This window comes from Lycorma delicatula, chromosome 8 (genome assembly GCF_047948215.1).
Source record: "Lycorma delicatula isolate Av1 chromosome 8, ASM4794821v1, whole genome shotgun sequence".
NCBI classification, from domain to species: domain Eukaryota; kingdom Metazoa; phylum Arthropoda; class Insecta; order Hemiptera; family Fulgoridae; genus Lycorma; species Lycorma delicatula.
The window spans coordinates 65,188,628-65,215,327 of NC_134462.1; the positions used below are offsets into that span (position 1 = coordinate 65,188,628).

The 26,700-nt window shown below is 30.6% G+C and overlaps 1 protein-coding gene across 11 annotated transcripts in view; it reads right to left on the reverse strand.

The window, feature by feature from the left end:
- trio (trio Rho guanine nucleotide exchange factor) overlaps positions 1 to 26,700 on the reverse strand; it is a 1,562,448-nt gene that overhangs the window by 434,422 nt on the left and 1,101,326 nt on the right. For all 11 annotated transcript variants that reach the window (XM_075373360.1, XM_075373356.1, XM_075373361.1 and 8 more), the window contains one exon: positions 25,609 to 25,800. In XM_075373360.1, the coding sequence (XP_075229475.1) occupies positions 25,609 to 25,800 (192 nt within the window). The remainder of the gene's footprint in view (positions 1 to 25,608; positions 25,801 to 26,700) is intronic.

Sequence of the window (26,700 nt, forward strand, 5' to 3'; positions counted from 1 at the left end):
TATTTTTTACTATTGTTGAACAGATTGACTCTTTATTATTATTTCCCGCCGTAAGCTGAATCCTGCGCATGTCGCTTCAGTTAGTGTGAGAAGGACCTGACAGTCTCGAGTTAAACCATGGCGACAAGTGATTTCACTGTTGAGGAGCTTTTGGTGGTTTCTGTGTGGGTTTACGAACGTCAGAATACAAAGAAGACGACAGATATATTGAGGGACCTCGCTGTGCGGTTTGAAAAACCGTCGCCATCACGACTAATGTCGTTCGCATAGGAGAAGAAAACGTTTGTGATGGAAGGGTTCTCGACTCACTGTACAGCGGAAGATCTACGACTCGCACCAAAACTTGGGTTGCTGTGGTGGAATCAATTGAACGATCACCAATGAAGTCAACCCGTAAGCGGTCTGCAGAAGGCATCCCGCGATCGACTATGCGAGACCACATGCGGAAAGACTTGAATGTTTTATGTTTTAGGCTAGCCTCAGTGAATGAGTTCAATGATCCTGACTTGAAACAACGTCTGCGTGCATGTGATATGCTGCTCGCACGGTTCCCACGTGGAAAGATAAAAAAAAACGTTATGTACTCTGACGAGTGTGCGATTTATCGTGGCTCACGAAATCGTAACGTCTGCTTTGGGAAAAAGACAATCCGCACTTTTATGAGGAAATCGAATGCAATCCGCCGCACGTTATGATTTTGGCAGGGATAACGGCATACCATCTACTTGGACAATATTTCTTTGATGATTCAGTGAACCAGCACAGCTATCTTCACACGATTAACACGTGATTGCTTCCAACATTAACGGCAATTGGAATAGCTGACATCGTTACACTTCAAAAAGACGGCGCTCCGCCACATTTTGCTATCAGTGTTCGCACACGGCTAAATGAACTGTTTCCAAACCAATAAATGAACCTTGAACCTTTGTTAACAATGTTATTCACAATAAACGTTAATGTCAGCCAAAGCTAAATGTTGAAATATACTGTTTTTTGTATTCACAACAATGTTTATCTACACATCTAACTGTACTATACTATTAACATGTAAAGGGACTTTTCGCCCACACTATACAATGCTAAAGAAAAATTTACTGGCATCAATAATCAGTAACCAGGAAGCCTTCTCATTCCAGAATACAGAATCGCAGCCCAATAAAAAATATAATTTCACTGTATTAAAGGAGGGTATTTTTTAAATTGATTACAAATTTTTAAAATGGAGTATATTCGAAACGCATCAACATACTCGTATGATTTAATTATGACAAAAAAAGGTATATAAATGTACTCAATATAAATATTATGACGATCTTAGCAGAAAATATACATACATATTAATAATAATTTTAAAGGACGGTATGTTTGCTTGAAAATCCGGGCTGTGAAATTTCACCGTGGCTGAACACCCCGTTCAAAAATCCAATATTATCTTCTCTTATCCGAATTTTTATTGTGTTGGAACAATTTGGGGTAAACACGACCATTCTTTGAATAATGTTTCATCACTTTCAAAGTTTGAATTTTTTTTTGTTGAACTATTTCTCGACTTCTAGGTATTAATTTCCGTTACGACCACATTTTCCCCTCCGTCAGAATATTATTTTTCTGTTCTATGTACTACTTTTCAGCCACCACATTAGTGGCGACTTTACAAAAGAACAAGATTTTCAAGTAGTCACCTATTACTATATCTTCCTAATGATGACTGACGAAGATTAAGTAGCTTGTAACAGCAATCTAGAATTATAATACGCCTAGAACATTACATTATTTACTAGCCAAAAGAAAGTAATATATTACAATAAAGCAATCGTTTTCCATTATATTAGCTGTAGCGATATACTTTAAAAGCCATCTTACGAGATAAAGAAATCCATCAAGGATTACAATGATCGACTGCCTGGTTGCATTTATCTTGCTTTGCATAATATCCCATCCAAAATATATTGTCGCAGTACACCAAATTATAGTTAATACTCCCTTGAAACGATCAAAGTAAATCGGTAATATTCATAATCAAAACTTAAATATTTATACTTTTATCGGATTTGAACCAGGATCTTCAATTAGAATTTAGTTGTCACAGTACAACTGTTGAACTACGATACTAACCGGAAATTTTACTGATGAAACTGATCGTTAGGAGTTATTTAATGAAACTGTATCTGGTATTGTGAGTGATTTTAAGACAAATAAAAAATAACCGCTTAAATTATAAACACTGAATAAACGTCTAACAGTATTGTAACCAAAAAATAAGCGAAAATGAAATTTATTTAATTTACTTTTGAGATATTACAACTGATAAATGAAAAAAAACGAACTTCTGAAACCACCAACATACAGACAACAATATATATAGTATAAGGGTTGCCCCACCCGCTTAAGAAAAGGAGAAGAGGCTTGGCTAGGCTATACAGTATAGTATAAGACAGAACAATGAACAAGAAAATATAATTATTAGCATACAATGTCCAGGCCTTTGGCTTTTATTATACACTACTTTATAATAAATATATATATATATATATATATATATATATATACATATATAAAGAACACACCTTTCCTCAGGGTAAAATGTAATAATTTCATAATCTGTTATGTCCGTTCAAGCAAGCTTTCTGTTTATAAAAAAATAACAATAATTACAATAAAAATAAAGAAAAATATAACTAGTTAGTCAAACCTACAGTTCGATCAAAAACATCAGATATTTGACCTTTAACCACAACAGTTTTAATTTGTTATACCACACAATCATAACCGAATAATAAACAATAAATACGCTATAATGTCTCGAGGGACCTATAGATCTAAAAGAGAATCTATTAACAAAGCTGAAGCTGAACTGGTCGGAACAGTAGGCACTGTTGTAGAAAACGATCGACAATATTTCTTTCATTAAAATACGACTATAATGAAGTATACACAAAAACAAAAGCCGAACGTCGCAGTAGCTTTCACCAACATGTTTACTATAGTAGCAAACATGTCCTGGGGCATATAATATCTATTAACCTAACCTATTCGTAATCTTACACAAATATTTTATCTGTACGTACATTAATATACAACGAAAATTAATTAAATGTTAGTTTAGGTATTCGATAGAATATTGAGTAGGTGGAAAGAAATAATAAAGAAAAAAATATTTAATAAATGTTCAAACGCTAATATATTTTGATTACCTTAAAAATTTGAGAGAATTAGAATCAATATTTTATTTATTTATTTTTTTTTTTTTTGTCATAAAATACGTTAAATTACACAGTATAAGAACTTCCAATATCTACGTTACATACCTTTCTTTTTCCTGTTTAGCCTCCGGTAATTACCTTTCAAATAATACTTCACAGGATTTTATGTATGAGTGTAAATGAAATGTAGTCTTGTACAGTCTCAGTTCGACCATTCCTGAGATGTGTGGTTAATTGAAACCCAACCACCAAAGATCACCAGTATCCTCGATCTAGTATTCAAATCCGTATTAAAATAACCGACTACTAGGATTTGAACACGCTGGAACTCTCAATTTCCAAATCAGGTGATTTGGGAAGACGCGTTCACTACTAGACCAACCCGGTGGGTTGAAGGTTTCATACATAGGATACACCTATCCTTTTGTTTCTATCATCACAAGCAAGGCTACTACCTTACATCCGAGGGTGTAAAGCATAATAATAGCCGGTTAATTCAAATAGGATTTATAACGAAAAAAAAATAGGTTACAAAGTTATTTCATTTTCAAGTGGTTTAAATTCTGTATATTGTTTTTCAATATGAGAATGTGATGATCTATCAAAAACTGTCAACATAACCTGGAAAATAAGGTAAGATTAAATGTTGTTTAAAATTAAAATTTATTTCAAAAGAAAAAAGGATTAGATTTACAATGTATGTATAATCAGATCAAGAAAAAATAAAAATAATCTAGAAAATGGGATTCAAATTGAAAAATTCATTGCTCGTGTTTATATTATAAATTTTCAATCTTTGCTTAAAAATAATTGTCAATTATTTAAAAAAAAATAATAATATCTACTTTCACCAGACAAGACAACGGAATTTTTTTCATGTAACTCGACAGAGTACTTCGGTTTTACAAAAAAAAGGACGGTTTATGCTTCGATTGCAGTTTTTAACAAATTGCTGAACCATTTCAAAAATCTTTCCAACAATGTATTTAAAATACAGTTATATTTTTTTTTTACGGATACAATGTTTCTATAATTCCACTGTTGAGGAATTTTGAAATTTTACTTTCCTGTATAGCGCTATAGCAGAGCTGTAACTCTATAACGGAAAGTTTTGTAATCGGTCCAATTTGGGCATATGAGTTTTCACCGGATCTTGACGTTACAACTAAGGAACCAAAAAAACTGGATGGAGATTTTCCAGATCTCCGGATATTCGTATGTATGTGTATTTCGCCCTATAAATCACCTTATATCTCCAGAACTACTGGACCGATTTTGTCCAAAGTTAATCAGATTACTTCTATATATGGAGGACTGATGCCATTAAATTTTCAATTTGAAAGGTCAACGGAGTGAGGCTGTAGGGCAAGGTTTACCTTCAGTATCTCGTTATTTCGCCAAATTAAGGTCATATTTGCCTTAGGCACATTTGTTAATTAAAAAATAACAATATTTATAAAAACATTTTTGCAAAATCGCAACTCCACCCCAAAAAAATTCTCTAAACTAGTGGCTAAGTGAGCATACTGCGTTAATAATACCTCTTATCACCATAAAAAGCGCTATGTAGTACTGACGTACAGCTGCCGAGGCCGTCTGCTATGTTATGAAGTCACAGGTGAGCGGTAGAATTAAATAAATGAATAATATTTCAATTGTAATAAAGTAACTCGGTCAGGCTGGGTCTCGAACTCGATACACCGGTCGACTCGGTACCTGGTGCGTTACGCCTGGCGGCTACACCAGTCTGCCAACGTACAAGCGAAATTTGTTCTACGTAAGTTGTGAAATTACATTAGTTTAGTTAGGCTCATCATCGCCGTTAGTACCGCCACACCCGTGCGAATTAAATGCGAATGCGAGCGCGCTTTAGTTAGAATCATTGAATTAAATAAACGAAAAAATATTATATTTAAATAAAATGATGAATATTTTTAATTAAATTTTTTGTGTAAACCTTGCATCAGAAACAAACCCCCCGTGACGAGAAAGTCATACAACAAGGTTACCAGCTTTTTTTCGGAAATAAAAATTCCGTAATTCCTCTGTTGAGGAATTTTTAATTAATAATAATTAAAAAACACGATTTATCTAGATCCCGTTCAACTTGTATATAATTATGTGTTCAAAACTGCTTTCCATAACGTCTTCTGAATTACTTTGTAGTAATTTTATGGATTGAATATTTTTATCTTAACAATATTTCGTGTGTTTGTGTTTAAATTAATTAGTATGAAATTTAATCGCATGTATTTTTGAACTTAAACTTTTTTTTTGTATTTGTAATTTATCTTGTAAGGACGTGATCTATATTATTTTCCGATCAGAATAAAATATTATTTATTTATATACAATTGGTATTTTTTTTAAGTTTATTTCGGCATGATAATTTGCAAATGTTTTGAATACAAATGAATTACTAAACTTAAAATATTTATGAAGATAAATTTATTTAAATAATATACCGATTGTTAAATTTAAAAAAAAAATACTATGACATTGTTGTATAAGCATATTGTTTACTAATTTAATTCCATGTTCTAACAAACTATCATCAGTTTGTCAGCTGATCAGCTAATAGCTAGAGGAAAACACGAAAAAAATTTCGTATCTTAATGAAATTTGAAAATAAAAGGGAATGTCAGGATCAATCAAAACTGTAAAAATTCCTTTGTTTTAAAAAAATATTTCTCATAGACTTTAAATCTAGGGATCTATTTTTAAAAAAAATACCCTTTGTACAGACCAGAAAAAGATTAGAAAAAAGGAGATGCTCGGTAATTTTTGTAGATGTAAAAATATGTAATTCTATAACCTACCTACAATAACAACTAACATTATAAAGGAATTCCTTATAGAAGATAAACACATACAACAGTCTTTGATAACAATATCAGTAACAACATCCAATATCCTATTAGGTACACCTTTCAGATAAAGTTACTCCTAAAGCCTTGCAGTATATTGATTCGATAATATTACAAGAGTATAACATTACATTAAACCGAATAACTTATTTTTATACTAGTTTTGATATTCCAAGAAATTTGTAACCGGTTTCAAAAGATATGAATTACATTTCAAAATTTTCACGCAATAATATTTATTAAAAACTAAATACGTCTACCGTAAAAAATATGATAAACCAGAAATTAGACATGAAAACTTTGAATTAAATCTAAAAAACCTTCTGAACCTACTGCAAGAAAAACTAAAAGTACAAATGTTGAAGAGAAAAGATCTTCAGCTGAATTCTTATTCTTGAACTCATTCTTACGGATTATAAAACGTTGTGATGAATTAAATAGAATCACTGATCGGGTACACGATTGAAAAAAAAATATTCTGCAAAGTATTTCGAATGTAATTTTTCGAGAATTAACTAATCGATTGATATGATATTTATAACGAGATATCTAACAGAAATTCTTGATTCAACGTTCATACACATCTATATTCCTTACTTTTTTCCGGTTTAGCCCCTGGGAATCACCGTCAAGTATTACTTCAGAGGATGAATGAGGATGATATGTATAAGTGCAAGTGAAATGTAGTCTTGTACGTCTCAAGCCGACCATTCTAAATGTGTGGTTAACTGAAACCCAACCACAAAGAACACCGGAATTCACAATGTAGTATTCAAATCCGTATAAAAGTAATTGCCTTTACTAGGATTTGAACGTTAGAACTCTCGACTTCGAAATCAGTATTCCTTATTAACGTATTTAATTTGCTTGCAGTTTATTACTCAGTTATCTCTGACTGGATCGAGCGAAAACCAACAGAATACTTAAGAGCTGAAGGAACGGCTGCTAACGTTAAAACAGCTGGTCCCAACGTGCGTCAAACTGAGTAACTTCCAATCTCTGTAAGGCAAATAAATCTAATCTACTGCACAATTCAGACATGCATTTTTTATACAAAAGTGAAAAATATATATCTGAGATATATATATCATATATCTCAGATAAGTGATGTTTGTAGAAGAATCCTTCAAAATGAAAAATACAGTGCAATAGAAAAAATTTAGAAGATTCAAGGCTCAAAACCAGTAAACCTATTTTAAGGATAAAACATATAGAAAGCAAGCTGTAAAGGAAGATATGATTTGAACAAACATCGACAGTCAGAAATTCTTCGACCAGAGAACGGAAGAATTCAGCCAGATCGACATTTATTTCTGCATAACATTTACACATCACTTTCATGTTGTCAGCGATATTATTACTAAATTGATAATATATCCAGTAACATCAATGTGGAAAAACTTAATATCTAGGATTTCATGTAAAATCACCCACGTTAATGATTATTGTATCTGCATACATATACAGAGTAATTCAAGAAGAATGTAACAAAATTTAAGAACATATTCTACTGATGAAAATAAAGAAAAAAGATTACATAAAAGATATAGGTATAGGTTCGGAAACACTTCGTTAGTAAGTGTCTTATGGCGAAATATTTTACCCTGTTTTCCGCCGCGCCTTCAGTAAAATTAAGCCAAACTGCATAACTTGGGGCCAAAATTAAGGGATAAATTTGGTTTATATGAAATATGGCCTAAAAACTAAAAGAAAAATATTTTTTCAGTACTATATTAGGTAGATTTCATAAGAAAGCTACCTATTGTAATGGGTACCATGATTCAACTTCGGGAAAATTTCGACAAATCTTCGCGTTTCACATCTCCTAGACCACAAAACCTCCGTCAGTTCAAAAGGGTATTTGTACATATATTTCACTTTTTTGTGGACACGATAACTACCGTAATTTTGCGTCAATCACTTTTAAATTGTTAGTTAAAAATAATTCGTCTCAAAATCTCGGTAGAGTTCGTTAACGGCCAAAATCAGATCAAACGGAAGAAAGGGGGCTTTTTCGAAAAAACAAAATATCGCTATAACTTTCTTATTAAGTAAAATATCGAATTCGTTTAAAAATCCTACTATTCTTTGGATAAGGGCCTAAAAACGTATATAATTAAATATTTTTGTTATCATCAACCATTGGCCCAGGGGTGGAATAAATTGGGCTTGGAGACAAAAAAAAAATCATACCTCCCTTTAATAGGCGCAGCATCGAACCGGTTTAAAGTGGTCGTTAGTCCTGTAAACATTACCTGAAACGTTTGTCTGAAACAATTTTTGATATGATCAACCGTTACGGCAAGGGATGACCAAATTGTTATTGGAATTGTAAGAAGATGGGGGTTGTATGCTAAACGTGTGAAACTTTTTTCATATGCAACCATTGTCGTATTGAGTAAATTTGAAGTTTTTCTTAACTTTAAGGTGAAAACCTTTTTTATCCCTTAGCATCGGTGAAATCTACCTCCACCTTTCGGAGTGCTGAAAGGGACTTTTTTTAATAGTTTTCGAGAAATCAGTGGTTAAAGACAAAAGATTGAAGTAAAAAACACAGTATTTTATGTGTGGCGTAAAATAACTTAGTTAAATGGGTAATAAAGACATACCTTAGACATAGAAACTAAATACAAACGTAAGAATTTTGAAGTTTATAAAAAAGACATATCAAAATATGGCAAATTTTAATTAGGTATTAAACGAAACTAACTTGTTTTATTTGATTTTTCATTCTGATATTTTCCCAAAATATTTAACTCTTTTGTCTTGTAATGTCGAAAAGTTTGTTTCCTTAACTTATAAAGCTGCAACTTCACAGCTGAACAATTCTGACACCCAAGTATAAAATTATTAATTTGAAATAACCGACGGAAAAATTTAAGAGAGATTTCAATTAATAAACAAATTAAAAAATAAATAAAGAATTAATATGAAAATCTTCATTGCTTTGATGTTTTCGTTTTTAATGAAACTGAATGGTATACGAACAGATGAAGTTCGGCGCTGATTCTTAAATAATTAAGTCATAAGTTGATATTATTATCAATCCTTTATTATATTTGAATATGCTTTTGTAAGTAAAAATTGACTGTTTAATATATTTGAATTACTTATATATTATTAAATGTTTATTATAATTGAATCATGAACTGGAACTATTACTGAATGCGATTGTCATTTGTAGGCGACTGGCTGTAACTGCGACTGGCTAGAACTGAACAAAAGTGATGAGTGAAGACTGAATAATGAATGACACAAGAATGTCGATGGAGATGCTTAAATAATGTTGCTGGAGCCGCTGCTACGTCAAGAACCGAGTGTATCCGAAAGGAGCCGAGTGATGTCGTCAGGAGTCAAGTGCATCCGAGTGACGTGTAAGGAACCGCTGAATGGTTAGCAGTCGAATGCATAGAAAGGAGCCGAGTTTAATGTAAATATCCGAATAAATCCGACCTAAGCCGAAGAAATTTAAATTTAAAAATCCTATTAAATACATTAAAGCTTCAACATTTAAATAATAATAACAGAATATAAATATGTAAAGATTATTTAAAAATTAAAGAAACCTAAATCCGAACAGATGGAAAAAAAATTAGTACAGATTGGCTTTTAATAATATAGGTGATAATATTTACTTTAAACGCCTCCAATGGAACCAAAAATTATTAAACAAATGTTAAAACATTGTTAACACCACAAATGATAATTATTTTGGGTCGTGTATAAAATAATTTTTTTTAAAAATTTAACTCTACTCGTGAAAGATTGAAAATACTGAAAAACACCCCCCTTCTGATAATTTTCTCAATGAGAAAAAGTTAAAACGTAAAAAAAAAAGATAAATTATTTTAAAAAATTGCTACTTTTAAGTGCATTGGTATATTAGCCCATGGATATAATTTGAATATTGTCCCGCCTAATTAAAAATAATAATAAAATTTTAAGTCGTTAGATGGCAACAATAAAATGTTAAGAATATTAACTCAAATGTTAAGCCTAAAACATTTGACCCCTAGACTGTCATTTAAAATGTATTTCGGCGAAAAATAAAATTAGTGAAATTAGTCATCCACTCAACGTATAATTTAATCAAATGTTTTTTTAGTATTCTCTATTATACTAAATTCGTCTAGTGCTATACTAGAAGTATTTCTAGTACTTACACTATTCTTTTAGTATTGTTAAAAATAATGATGCACATACACAAAAACTACCAATTGTGAATTTTTGATTTAATTTAGAGATCGATTTATTATTCTGCAAAGTGAATAAAGAGAATAAAACAAGAAAAAAAAACATTTTTCAAAAATGTTCTCTAAAAATATTCATTATTCTGTTATATATTTGGTGGCCTACATTTGGATATAAATAACTGCATTTTAATTACTTTGAAAAGGTGTATTACTTCCCTATATAATCGATTGCGGAAGATGTTAGTAGTTGAAATTAACAATATAAATCTACTTTGGTTTCAAGAATTGATATGTGGAAAAAACTAATTTAAAATGTTGTGGTTATTTTAATGAAGGGTAGATATAAACGGGTTATATCGTGGATACCCTTTGGTGGCTGGGTTTCAATTAACCACACACCAAAGAAATGGTCGACCTCAGACTGTACAACACTAGACTTCATTTACATTCGTACATGTCATCCTCTGAAGTAATACCTTACGGTGATTCTGGAGGCTAAACAGAAAAAGATAGATAGAGATACAGATGGATTATCACATAAATAGATCTGTCATTTACAATCTGTTATTAAAAACACAATTAAAGATATCACAGCTTACAAAAAGACTTGAAAACTGATTTAAGAGATATTAATTATGTTTCGAACCATAATAATTTAAATTTTATGCAAGTTATAATGAAGTTAAGTGGAGACTTGTTTTATCTGAATTATAATAATAATCGTCCATATTTCTATTAAAATATGTATTAATTCGGAAATAGAAGACAGATTTCATTACACAGCGGTTATGTCCCATTTTTAGAGTTGGAATAGATCGTTTGGCAAATCTATATTTACTGGACCGGAATTAATAGATTACCTGAATGGGACGGAACTATAAAACACAGGCCCTGTACTATATACACACTACGCTATAAAATACAGGCACTCGAAAAGCATTACATAATAATGGTTAGTGGTTTTAGATCAATTTTTAAAAAAAATTTATATTTGAAAATAAATACATATATATATATGTGTGTATATAAAGTACAGGAAAATGATTTTTAACTTTTCGCTATCTTTTTTTGTTAAAAGAACCTCAAAATAATTTTTTTTTTTAAATTACCTTTTGATAATGAAACTTTCTCTATAAAGTGTCCTACAACAGGCAGATAAGTAAAATCCAAAAAGTTAAGGAAAAATGCCTGAACAAAAAACTCTACCGACGCCCTTTTGCAATCACCAGAATAAAAACTCGATTGATTGTCGGGTTTGGCTGATAAATTTTGCATATATAAATATATGCGTAGCATGGAAATTAAAAGAGATATTGGAATGAAATAAAAAATGAATATAAGTACAACAACTCATCTACAAAATGCAGTATTTATTTTTCAATATAATCCCCGTTTACACTGATACACTTTTCCCAACTTGTGACAAGTTTTTGCATTACGTCACTGAAAAGTTCTGGCAGTGTTACTCAGATTCAAGTGGCCACAGCTTCTTTCAGCTCATCGTTGGTGGTGTAATGATAACATGTCTTGAGATGAGGGAAGAAGTGGAAGTCGCACGGAGTCAAATCCGGCGAGTATGGCGGTTACAGAGTAGGCTCAAACTTCAGCTTACGGAGAGCTATCGGAGAGTTTGTGCGGTACTCATCGTGCACAGATTATAAGGTAAACCAATTGCTCGATAATATGACTCGTTCTTTACATATACCAAACCGAATAGCGATGCGTTGCTGGGTGATTCATCGATCACTTTGAAGCGAATCGTTCCTCCTCTTTCGATGTTTCTCATCAGTCACAGAAAATGGTCACCCACTGCGAGATGTGTCCTCAACTATCGCTTTACCAGCTTCACATTCACGAAATTTCAACGCCAACCTATTCACAGTACTCCCGTCATCAGTTTCACTAACGTAAACCGCTTTTAAACAATGAAAAATATTCGTAGGATTTCCATTTCCTGCTATTAAAAATTCGATCACTGCGCGCTGTTGTAACCGTGTTGACATATTGGCCGTACTCGACTCCATTTTAACTGCTACTAAAAACAAACCGGTAAACGGATTTCAACGCATTATCGCAAGTTTTTAGAGAGGTATTTTAGCCATCATGTGCTGCCACGCCCAACTCGACAGTATCTTTTGTCTCCGTGTAGCATTTTAGTGTGCAAAATTTATCAGTCGAGCCTCATATGAAAATGGTAAATAACTACATTACAGTTTTTATGACAGCTGAATATAACAATAAAACGAAGGACAATTTAAAAGCTTTACTTATCCCTGTTTTATAACTAATTGTTAACTGTTATAATGTATTATTAGTATTATTATTTATGTGAAACGTATGCAAATATAAAATAATTTCTACAAACCAATAATCTATCATTTTCAAACATGTTTTCTTTTTTCTGGGTAAAATAAAAATATTATTTAAACTGTATTTCTATGGCATTACATAGAATATCTTTTATTCTTTGAATCTAACAAGAGATGAAAATTGAGAAAATTAGTTACAATAATCCTACTCATACACAATAACATCAATGGAAAAAATTTACATAACCAAATGAAATATAGCCGTATCAAATAAATTATTAATATTTATAGTATGGATAATAAATATTTTCAACAAACAGGTTTTTATAATAAGGAATGAGATCAAATGTGTTAATAAAAACAGAATCCTATTTCATATTCCCTATCTCATAGTTCATCTAATATAATCCTATTACATGATTTAGTAAACAAAACAAAATACAACGAAAAACTGGAATGATGATAATAATAGTAAAATTCAATTCCAATTTACAGAATGAATCCATGTAATATGAAAATTCAATTTTAAAATCTATTATGTTATAAGAAATAATCAATTCAAAAAATAGAAATTGAAATTCAGATTACAATAACTTTTTTATATAACTCAACATTTCCATACATGTAATATTTTTTAAAATCTAAGAACTCTCTGTTATTAGACGAAAAAATAGTATTATTAAAAAAAAAAAAAAAATGTTATAAATAACGAAAAATATTTGCATTTAAGAAACAATTAGCCCGTATGACAGGTCTCAGGTCTAGTGTGGTTAACTCGTCGTCGCAAATCAGTTGTTTAACAGGTGATATTTGTAGTCGAACGTTCTGAAGTTTAAATCCTAGTACAAGTTAGTTGTTATTATACGGATTTGAATAAATAGACAGAAGATACCGGTGTACTTTAGTGGTTGGGATCCAAACAACCACACGTCTTAGGAATGGTGGGCCAGAATCTGCACAAAACTACTTTTATGACATTTACATGGCATAACTATCATCTCATTGGGCTGTGGCCGATTGCTTATTGTTCACCAGTTGATCAAATTGCAAAGTACACATTATGAAAATAAAAATGAATCGAGAAACAAAATTACGATTCAGGAATGAAATCTTCAAATTAATAAAGAAAACCATTACAACTAAAGAATGTTTTCATAAAATGATACAGAGTAATCCCTTTACATCATTAAACGACGTTAGAAACTTATATTTAAACACTAATGCAAATCAACCAATTACATTACAGAAAAGTTGTTACTAAAATATGAAAAATAAATAACTAATATTACTTCCACTTAATTTTTATTCAATCAACAAGTATGGTCATTAGCCCGAAAAACGATAAAATGCCTGACCGGGATTCGAACCCGGGACCTCCACATGAAATTCCGAGACGCTACCTACTCAGCCACGAAGGTGAACTAAAATAAGCAAAATGAAAGAAGGGTTATTCACAATCTACACAAGAATCAAATAGCAATGAAATAAGGATATATAATAAGGATATATTTTGCGCTGTTACTCTTCAACTTATACGTAGAAGAATTATAAGTAATATACGAACAGATTTACAAAGGAGAGAAAATAGAAATGTTAAGATTAGTTAAGAACACCTTTAGTTTTGCAGAAATTAAAAATGAATTAAAAGATATAAAATGACATGATTTATTGCTTATGAGAAAAATTCTATTTAAAAATAGGAGTAAATAAGAATAAAACAAACATAATAAAGTTAGAGACAAAAAAGGATAATGATTTATCCTTTTAAATCATTACCTTTCAAATGAAAACTTAATACAATTATACCACGATATAACACAATTATAAGTTAATATAACATAAAATAATATTATGGGGAAGGGGCGTAATGCTTTTCGGAAACGAAAAATGACAGACAGGAAAATCAGAAATGAAAAAGATTAAGGCCTTTGAAATTTAGCGTTAAAAGAGGATACAGGAAATTAAGTGGGTTGAAAAACACAAAATAAAGAGCTTAAGAAGAATAAAAGAAGTCATGTTTCTAGCAGAATCTTGAAAAAAGATTCAATTTTTGGACTATATTATACATTAAAATTTAGTTAATTTGATATTAAACGAATGTATAGAGTTTAACAACCACATAGAAAAACAAATATTAGAATATTTATTAAAATAAACCTTAACTAAGCTTATAGTAAATATGTAGACGATAAAAGTTAACACAAAACAAAAAGGAATATAGAACAACATCAAACTAGTCAAATTATCAAACACAAATGTCGAAAAAAAATTAAACTTCTTATGCTGAGTAGAAACAGTGTATAGAAAACGTTTAAGAGAGAAAATGACACATTTTAATTTATTGGTTTATATAATCTATACCAGTTTTACATGTAGCTGGGACGTATCTCAAAGAAAAGAGGAACCTTAAAGTTTCTTTCTCTGAAAGCAATTAAATTTTTAAAAATGAATTTGACATGTTTCCATACGGTAAAAAAAATTCATCTAATATAAAGAAACTTTAATTAGTGTGTATAATTATTTCAAAGCAAAAACAGGCTTACGCCCGATTACAGTTACTTTATAATAGATGAATTTTGTTGCGTATGAAAATGCCACGCCTGACCGGGATTCGAACCCGAGACGCTACCATCTACCACACACCTAGCATCTCTTTCTTCATTTATAGCCCGTAGATAGCAGCGTACTTTGTTAGCGGAGTTAATCTACATGTAGCTGGTTACTTTTTTAACCCACCGGGGCTGGTCTAGTGGTTAGCTTGTCATCGCAAATAAGGTGATTTCTAAGTCGAGAGTTCTAAGGTTCAAATTCAAGCAAAGGCAGTTACTTTTATACGGATTTGAATACTAGATAGTGAATACCGGTGTTCTTTGGTGGTTGGGTTTCAATTAACCGCACATCTTAGGAACGGTCGACTTGAGACTGTAAAAGAGACTACACTTCATTTACATTCATACATATCATCCTCTGAAGTAATACTTTACAATGGTTCCGGAGGCTAAACAGAAAAAAGAGCTGTTACTTTCATGGATCATTGGACTAGAGAGTATATTAATTAAAACCGCCGGTTAAATGATGGTCGAAACATTATTAAACGAGCCATTAAACGTTAAAATATAATTGATTCGTCAACCTCCCGCATGGTAAGGCCTGACGTTTAACCGCCGGCACTTGTGCACTTTAGGTGATAACCGCAGTGGCTTACGTATTAGCCTGAACTAAATTAAATTGCAAACTTTTGGGTTATTCTAAATATCACCCGATATAATCCTTAAATTACCATTTTTATAACAATTTATTTTAGAAATATAGTTTAACCAAAATTAAACTTTTTAATTTAAACTCGGTTCGCTCGCTAACCTTGACTAATTATCACAGTACTTTTCTCAGTATTTAAATAATAAATTCAGTAATTATAACAAATATTTATTGTTATTTAAATAATAAAAATACTACTGTTAATTAGCCGAGGTTAGCGAGCGAAGTGAGCGTATATTAAGTTTCGTTAATTTATATCTATAATTATAAGCAGCAGCAAACTTTTGTGTTATTGTTTAAATAATCGAAGTTTTTTATTTCTGTTTCTACTAATTGTTAATTAGTCAAGGTTAGCGAACGAAATTTTTTCAAACTGCGGTACCACCAAAAGTACATACAAGTGCCTAACCGTCTACCTCATTCCGAGAATTATTGATGTTGGATTGATATGTAATAATATATTCGATTCGGTAAAGAGGACGACAAGAAATAACTTTACTCCTCATTCTTCGTAATGAGCCTGGAATAGGATACCTATTATTATCAATTAGAGCTATGCTATCTTCAGGAGTTACTTAAATCTTATAATCAAACGGTTGTGATAACTACCAAACAGACAAGACACGTTTTTGAACGCTTAAAATTGAAACACTATTATTTTCCATTAGATTAGATTTAAGTAGCTTTATACGGTAGAAGAAATCTTTTCAAAGTCAATGTATGAAAAAAAAATTGAAATTGGTTATTTTCATTTAAAATGTATTTTATCAATGTGAAATAGACGTGGTGAAAATTTATAACCAACATACTATTAATGAATTTGTTAAATTATTTGTAAAGCTTTTCCCAAATAGAAATATTTTGGTTGAAAAAACGTGTTTCCTATATTTCAAAAAAATACAACCAAATACATGAAAAATTAAAAAACTTCCGGTTTTCAAACCTTTTTTTTTGGTTAAAACAAATCATAAAGATTGATAGCAATTCAATTGATTTTTACATAAGTAAAGGACAAACAACGGGATACGAACTGTAAACTAAAATTATAAATGTGTAGAATCAAAAGAATATATTAATTACGCTAAGAATTTATAAAAAATCGGTTTAATAAAAATTATTTTTTTTAAGACGATGATAAAATTTTAATTAACGTGAAAAAATAGATCGTTTGAAAACGTTTTTTTTAAAGTCTTAAATCGTGTATATAGTTAAAAAACAGGTTTTTATATAAATCATCCTGCGGTTACTACAATTTTTTTATTTTAGTTATTCTTCTTATTAAAAAGTAAAAAAAAAAAAAAACACAGTACGTATATTTCCGTGGAAAAACTAATGGAAATATTGTAATAATAAAACCAGCTTAAGAACGATGCAGTGGTGACTTAATCTTCTTATACGTACAGTATAAGTAGTGAGCTGGAGAAAATATATACAAAGACGATTTAAGAGGGGTCGTTGTGATATAAATATTAATCATAAACTGCGTTACAGACCTTTATAATCATTTAATCTCTCTACAATACGACTAATAATAATTATTAAATTAAAGCACAAACTGTTTTCACGCCAGATTCTTCGTGGTAGATTTAAAATTGCAATAAAAGACCTTTCATTATATATTACTTACAAAAAAGGAAAGTTCATCGGATAACCTCACTTAATGGATGATCCTTCATTTAAAATTTGAACAAAGGGAGGTAGGTCGTTGTAGGTCGTAATGTTAGCAGTTTATCCAACGGCGGATTCACAAGAAGTAACCTAGGTCGTCGCATTGCTTAAAAAGAATAAAATCTCAACAACAAAAACGATCACATAGAAATACTCTTCAAGATGATAGTCCATGAACCGAATTCTGAAATGTAGTTTCATTAAATGAAGATTTGTTAACAAACCTTAGTTTTATGAGGCTCGTTAAAAATTACAAATATTTTAATTAAAATGGTTTGTCGTTATTAATGAGAAATCCTAAAACAGGTATTTCTTGTTATAAATGAAATATTAACTACGTTGAATAAGAAATGTAAATTATTAGACGCGAGAACTTTTCAATACTAATTTTTTTTTTCACGAGGATTTAGTAGGTACAAGATAAGATAACTTAGCCTCAATTATATCAAATTAAAAAATTTTTACCACGAATACAATTTTCAGAGCTCTGACTGAAAAGAAATTGAAATTGGTATTTTTATTTAAAATTTATTTTATCCATGTGAAATAGACGCTTGCGAAAATTTATGACCAGCATAACTATTATTGAATTTATTAAATTATTTATGAAGCTTTTCCTAAATGAGAAATATTTTGGTTAAAAAAATAGGTTTCCTATGCTTTTTTTTTTAAAAAATACAACCAAATATGTGTAAAATAAAAAACTTCCAGTTTTCAAAATACACATAAAAATAACAAGCCATAAATTTCAAGGTAGATGGTATTGTTTTTTACGAATCGGTAAGAATGTTGAATCGGCTCCTAAATTTCTTGAGGAAAGCCAATTTTTGTAGTAATTAATATGCACATAAGCTGATCAGTATAAAATCTTACTGACAATATTCCCATCCGAGGTAAAAATGTCTGGTTCTATCGAAAGATTGTATATGGGATATGCGCTTACTGCTAAGAAAAGAACAGAATTATCCTCTAGGCAAGTTATTTGTCTTAAGCCAGGCCATTCACTCCTTTTTCTCGTCGCGATTGAGCTTCTTTCCTATTTTACGTTCTATAAAGTACCCTTGGATCATTTACATAAATCGGATCATGGTTCATCCCACTGAAAAAGATGAGATCAATAAAATGGTGCATCATGCTCGGTATGAGTTGATATACAGAGCTGCCAGTGGACCGATCAGAGTCCAAAATATATTCCCTTCCCGTTTTTTGGGTGTCTACAGAATACATCTAATGACTGAAGCGTCAAATACATCTAATAACTAAGGCGTTCCTTGTAAGACTAAAAATATAAATACCCCAGTTTAACTTAGGATGGTTAAATTGTAGAAAATAATCGTTAGTATCATTGGTTGTTCCGTTGATAATAAAGTAGCAAGATCTAAACATAGTTAACCGGGTTGTGTAATATGGAATGGAATGGAATGCAAAGTTGGCGGGAGTTTATATCTCCCTACGGATCGCAGAACCTGGACAGAGTCCCTTGCTGCTGGATGATTCTAATCGGGCGTGTTTTTAAAAGGTTTATTTTAAGTGACGGGTCTAATTTTTCAAGTTTTGTTTTATTTAATATTTAGTATTTTAAGGACGGATTTAACTGCATTGTTGTGTAATAAGATAATGCTATTTCTACGAGTATCGATCTCTAAGTGGGTCAAGAAATTATTACAAAAATTTTGACTAAAAATAGAATTGCAACTCTACAAATTATAATTTTTTTAAATGTTAACAGTAGGTTACAATTTTTTTTCAGATTCTTAATGTTACCAATAATAAAAATGTTATTTTAGAATTCTGTGAACCTTTTACGTTACTCTCGTTACAGTTAAATTAGCTTTTTTTTTAAAAAATCACAAAATACGAGTAACTACTAATTATGAAAATAGTAATTACTATGAAAGCGTAGTGCTTTTACAAGAAACAATTAACAATTGAATATTATTAAAACTCAAGATTGTTCACCACTCGTTACTAATACCAAAACCGAATAATAAATGTGTCATAGTGGCACATAATTCTTGGGTTGATATAAGTTCAGAGTAAATCGATAGCGTAACAAATATTAATAAAGATTTCCGTTTTAAAATATAAATTCGGCGATCGTGCAAGCAAAAAAGTTCAGCAGCCGATTTAAATAACAATAAAATTTTTGATTAAAAAGATTTAAAATTACGAGTAGCAGACCAAGAAAAATCCTAAAATTACAATTTACGTCAGTTTGCACTAATATATAAAAATATCTCCCTTTAACTAGTGTTAAAGAAAACTAATTATGTACATGTTTTACGTATACATATTATACCAAACAAAAAAAAAGAAAATGTACAAGGAATTTTAATTTAAGCTAGGACGAAATTACTTAAAATTTTATACATTAAACTTAAGTAAGAACAAGATTCTTTTAATTATAAATAAATGTAGCGGAACTAGAAAAAGGGAAAATGTTTTTAAGTTGAAGTCTAAGGACTAGAGACTAACGACTAAGGACTAAGGACTCATTACTCGTATTCAAATGAAGGAATGCAATAATGAACAAAAACACTCCACAAGGATTCATTTCAGAGAATAAATTACTCTTAGTAGGTTAACACTGAATGAAGTAAAACAAAATCAAAAGAAAATTTTAACATCTATTTTTAGAGGTACAAAGAAAAGATTAAATCACGTAAAAAATAAAAACTTTTAGCAAATACATTATTAAAAGAGATACAGTAAAAACTAATAATTTACTAATGATTTCGAACAATTGAATTCGATTCTCCGCTTCTTGATGTAAAAAAAGAAATTCATTTTTAAAGCGGTAACGAGCAAAAATTATATGATTTACAACCTTAAAAAAAAATTAGGAAATAATACAATTCAAAAAATAGAAAATTCGTAAAGCTGATTGAAAAGCCAGTCTCCATGGCGGAGTGGATTATACTAACACGTTAAGATTTCTAAAAAATAACATTTGAATAGCAAAACCGTATTAGTCCATAGAAAATTATCATGTGAATAAAAGGTGTTTTTAAATTAAACATTAAGCTAGGATGACGTTTACTAAATAAGTAGGTTACACTTAAATAAACGAAATATCAACCAATGAATCACTAATAAACAAATCGACAAAAATTCAATTTAACTGTAAGTGGGCGAATTCGTTACTTACATTTCAAATAGTAATTAAAATACATTAAATATACGCCAACTTTCTCGCTTTGGTTAGCGAAAGAGAAAAAAAAACTTGTCGACACTAGATGACTTGCTTCTACACCTATTAAATTACATATATATTTTTCATATTTTTATATATTTTTTTTATTATTGAATTATTATTTATTGTAGAACATTATTACAATCAGAAGTTAATAATTATTAATAAATCAACAGAATTAAATTTTAAAAAAAGGAAAATGAAGTCGGATTCGAACAAATGTGTCTTCCCCTTGTAAGATCCAAATATTTCATTAATTAAAATTTTATTGGGCTATAACTCTGGAACCAATGAAAATACGTACCGCTTATGATATATCGTTGAAAAGCGTTCAATGAGGGCTTATTACTGCAGTTAAAAAAAGTCCAAAATCCAGATTTTTTTGGATTTTGGGCTTATTTGGAAACGTTTGGTCCAATCGATTGCAATTAAAAGGGGAGGTGCACAACTAGTTGTTATAACAGTCCTAAATCCAAAATTGTAACATTCTACGCCTGTTTTTGAGTTATGCGAGATATATATGTACGTATGTACAGATGTCACGCCGAAACTAATCAAAATGGATTCAGGAATGGTCAAAATGGGTATTTCCGTTGAAATCTGAAAACCGAAATTTTTCGCGATTAGAATACTTTCTAGTACTTTGTATAAGGAAGTAATAAAAGTTTAGAACATTATAGTTTCATATATATTAATCTATAAATTTCAGGCTTTGATTATTTAGAGAGCATATGAATGAATCAATAGATTCAATACACTTCTAACAATGTTAGTCGCCGATACAAATTTCGAAGAAAAGACTTAACAAAACAGATTAGATATTTTAACAAAGCAATAATGAAACTGATTACATATTTAAAATAGTAATTATTTACTTTTGTAAAAGATAATGGACTAAAAGGATTTTTGTATTTATTTTAAAAGCACAATTAATCTGTTTTTACTTTACAATACTCGCAAAAAAAAACAATTTTTTTTATCTTCAATATTAACTATATTGACTATATATGAACGATATATATTATTCTTGTAACAAAAGCATTATAGAAAGAAAGATTAGACGTTTTATATATATGGAAATTACAATATTACATACAGAGGTGTAATACATCTGCATACAATAAAAAATACGGGAAAAAACAATATTAAAATATTAAATACGGGAAAAATTGTAAAAAAAAAAAAAAAATTAGTTTTTTCCTCACGAATTTACCAACAGTATCCTAATAACGTCACGTAAAAAGTTAAAGACAATCTCGAATTTTAAGCGATGTAAGCTATTGGAAATTCTAGAAACGTTTCCGACAACTCTTTCAGCTCAATAACAAAACAGAAATAACTCAACTTCTTACTCAGGGTCTGAACTTTTTTATATAATCGGTATTTTTTTTTTTTTTTTTTTTTTTTTTTTTTTTTTATACAAATAAAAGAGACAAAACCCTGAAATTTTTATTGAAAATAAATATTTTTATATACCACGACCGGTCATAAAATAAGCCCAATTTCGGTACATAAGTATATCATTTCAATAATAAGGTAGATGATAAAAAGGCCTATGATAAAGAAAAAAGTAATTTATAAGAAAACGTAAAGGAATTTCAATACCCTCTGATACGACAGAGCCAACCGTGACACGCTGTAGATTAGAGCACAATTTTTTTTTTTTACTGAAATATGCGTTTAATAATTCTGTTAACAGATTTTAATAGAATGTATTAAAATTTTTGAATTAAAGCAATAAATATACGATAGATTATCGGCGGAAATTTATTTCAGTTTTTAATTACGTAACTCTCGTAAATTAGTTGGTAACAGTGAAAACAGGGAACGGAGCCTATGATGGTCCTCAAACGGGACTAATAAGAATAAAACAGTGTAAAATGTTACAATTTCTTTAAATTACTGAAATTTATCTTCAAAGAAACTGAAAAAAGAAAAGTGTCCATTTTGAACACTTTATCCACTTATTTCCGTTTGAAATGCTATAAAGAAATTTTAAAACTATCCCTCATTAACTCTATAAAAATTAATCGTTTCTCAAAGACCTCGTACAATTCAAACGTTTTGGTATGGTTTTGGTATTTTTTACTTAACGATCTTTTTTCATGTAATAAAAATTTCATTCAAGAATTAAAAAAAAAAAGATGCGCTCGTTTACATAAAAAAAAAATCCCTTACGGCACGCCGGAAAGCGGAGGTAGATTTCACCGTAGCGAAGTAGGGAATAAAAATGATTTCCACCTTAAAGTTAAGAAAAAGAACTTCAAATTTACTTAATACGATAATGGTTGGATATGAAAAACGTTTCACATGTTTACCATAACACAAGCCCCATCTTACAATTCCAGAAAAATTTTGGTCAACCCTTGCCGTAAGGGTTGATCATATCAAAAATTGATTCAGACAAACGTTTTAGGTAATGTTTACAGGACTAAAATTTTAAACAAATTCGATACTGTACCTATTGAGGAGTGCTTATAATTTTTTTGTCTTCGAAACTCCATTTTTTCCACTCCGTGGGCCAATGGTTGGTGATACAAAAAAAATTTACTTAGATAAATTTTAGCACCTTATATAAAAAAAAAAAAAAAAAAAAACAGTAGGAACTTTAAACGAGTTCGATATTTTAGTTAATAACAAAGTTATGGCGATATTTTGTTTTTTCGAAAAAACCTTCAATTTCCATCCCCATGGTCCGATTTTGCCCATGTACAAACTCGGCCGAGATTTTGGGTCGTTATATTTTATGTATCAATTTGAAAGTGATTGGCACAAAATTACGGCAGTTATCGTGTCACAAAGTGTATATATAGTGTATATATAAAGTGTATATAAGTGTATATATATATATATATATATACTTTTGGACTGACGGTAGTTTTGGAGTCTGGGGGATGTGAAAGGCGAAGATATGTCGAATTTTTCCGTAAGTCGAATCATGGTACCCATTACAATAGGTAGCTTTCTTATGAAATCTACCTAAAAGATAAAACGTGATTAGGAAATATAAAAAGCCAAACGTGGGTTACAAGCACAATTGTAAATAAAAATGTGTATCAAAACGGGTGACGTACAGTAACCATCGCGAGAAAATCGTTAACCGGCGATTTGTTTAACGGGCAAGCGACACACAATACATAAAGATCACAACATATACAGTAAAGCAGTGTTACTTTAAACAATTAACATGGTAGTTATTTTTTTTCAAAATCATTTCGTTCCCTTCGTACCGCTTTAGTTTCGGATAAGAAAATCTGTAGACCAGGTTTTTATAAAAAATCAACATAAATTACCAATTTTTTTTTTAATAAAAAGTAGAATTACTATCCTATATAGAATTTTTTTTTAAATACCCGAAAATTGGGAAATCATTAATCTAAAAATGCCTAAATCAGAAAAAGGAAATGAAAAAAAAATTATCAATTATCCAGTAAATAGATAGTATGTCTGAAAAGTTCCCGACATAAATTTCTGTAGTCGATACATGCAGCGCCATATTTCGGACAACAAGGAACTATGTAGTACGATGTCTGAAAAGAGTGTGTACAAAATTTCATCATGTTTCGTCACTCCAGACTCGAATTATATTCGGCCGCGTACGTTGTGTTCATGTGACCTTGTGTGAGCTCGCGATATGGAACAGAGAAGCGCGATAAAATTTTGTGTTCGACTTCAAAAATCTTTCGTTGAAACTTATTCTATGATACAGCAAGCATTCGGTGAAGCCGCATCTCGTACTTCAGCATAAACGTGATGGAAGCGGTTTAAAGATGGTAGAGAATCGTTGGATGACTATGAACGAAGCGGGAGGCTGTTCACGACGAAAACGTTGCGAAAGTGCGCGTACAACTGGTCAAACTGTCCCAACTTGTCAAACCGTGAATTCTAAATTCTATTTGGAAGTAATGAAACACCTGATGCGTCGCATTCGTCGAATCCGGTCCGAGTACCGAGATCCGGCCAGTTGGGCTCTCTGCACGACAATGCCTCGGCATTCATGGCAACATTTTAACCCGTTATTACGCCGCAATTTAAATCACCGTCTTATCCCACCCACACTGTTCATCCGACTTGGCTCCAACATACTATTTTCTGTTCCCGAAACTCAAGTTTAAGATAAAAGGCCCCTTTTTCAACGATATTCCGGCCATCCAAAGGGTTTGCACCGAGCAGTTAAAGGCGATCCCACCAAGTGATTTCCCAGAACATTTGACAGCTCTACCGGAGCTGCAACAAGTATATAACTAGAGAAGGGTTCTACGTAGAGGGCTGATGTAAGTAAATTCGTTCGTCTTTAAATCTGTATTTTTATTTAATTTAGTTCGGGAACTTTTCTGACATACTGTGTAAGTCATATTTTTAGATTGTTATGCATTTCCCGCAGATGTTAGTCGAACTACTTTAAAAAATTGTAAAGATTTTTCTTTTCTTAAACTTTTCTAGAATTTTTTAAAGAAAAGTCGCACTTATGAAATGAAAATGCATAATTAATGGAAAATTGAACGGAAAGTAAAATAAGGACAGCCACAATTTTTTTTTTCAGTAACTATGAAAAGAATAATTAAGCTTCATACCCATCGACAAAATTATAGTAAAGACAAAAAAAAGAAAGTGATAGAGAACTCATTCTAGCAATCGCAACGGTATAAAAATAGCTTGTATTAAAACTATTAACAAAAAATGCAAATTCTTATAATAAAATAACAACATAATTAAATGTTCCAAAATATAAGCGACCTTTCATCACCATTTTTAAAACGATAGAAGCCTACACATTAGTCAATGACACAAAAAAATATAGATAGATTAAACGAATTAAATTAAGCGAATGATTCCTATAATAAAATAATTCTATAATTATAATAGAAAATAGAATAAATAAGATAATGAATAATTTAAAAGATAAAAACTGACCTCCTTTTGATGATTATAAAAAAGGACGGCCAAATCAAGACGCCGGCGCCTCTGTTCGACTCGCGCCGCAAAGCTTGTCACGTGACTTTCTAATTCGTGAGCTACAGAATATATTTCTTCAGCGTTACACTCTCCGGTTTGAGCTAGTTCTTCAGCTGCCGTAAGTAACTTTTCAGCGTTCGTGTACGTGTTCTGTAACAGACAAAATAAAGCAAAAAAAATTAGATTTTATTTATTAATCGAGAAATAAATTATCACTAGCACAAATAAGCATGAGAAAATTTTTCCTAGTTTTCTTCTTTTTTTTTTAAAAAAAAAAAAGCATTCATATAATCGTACAACAAACCCGAACAAATGAAGAAAAAAATGGTCATCGATGCATGCCAAACTACAAAATAATTCTTTAACATGAATGTTAATAAAATGTAAAGAAATAACAGCGTTTACTATCGATTACCTACTTCACTCAACCTACTTTTTGAATAGCGGAATATAAATATTTTTATATATTTGTCTTTTTATTATTATTATACTAACTTATTTATTTATTTATTTTTTTAATCTGAATTTCTCCTGGGTTTCCTGTTATGAGCTAGGATTTTTACGCACGGATGCTCCTTCTTCTTAAATAATAATAGTAATTAAATTAAAGACCACATCAGTTTATTGATCAGGTTTTATGTTACTTCATTTCGATGTTCGCGTAATAATCGAATTACAAACACCGTTAAATAACTCTCTCTAAACACGAATAGTACTTGATATTTTTTTTTTTTTAATTTAATAGAATTTTTTTATATACAAAAAAACAATAATCCTATAAAGAAAATCTTTTCTAGAAAAAAATCCCTTAAAATTACAAAAAAAAATTAATTTTAAATTTAGTCCACATTTAAATTTAGGTCTAGTCAGCTGGTTGCAAATCAGTTTATCAGCTGATTTGACGAAGTGCATGTTGTGAGCATAAACTCCCTCTTATTATTTTTTCTGTTTAGCCTCCCCCGAACCCCATAAGGTATTACTACAGAGAATGATATATATTAATGTAAATGAAATGTAATCTTGTACAGTCTCAGATCAACCATTCCTGAG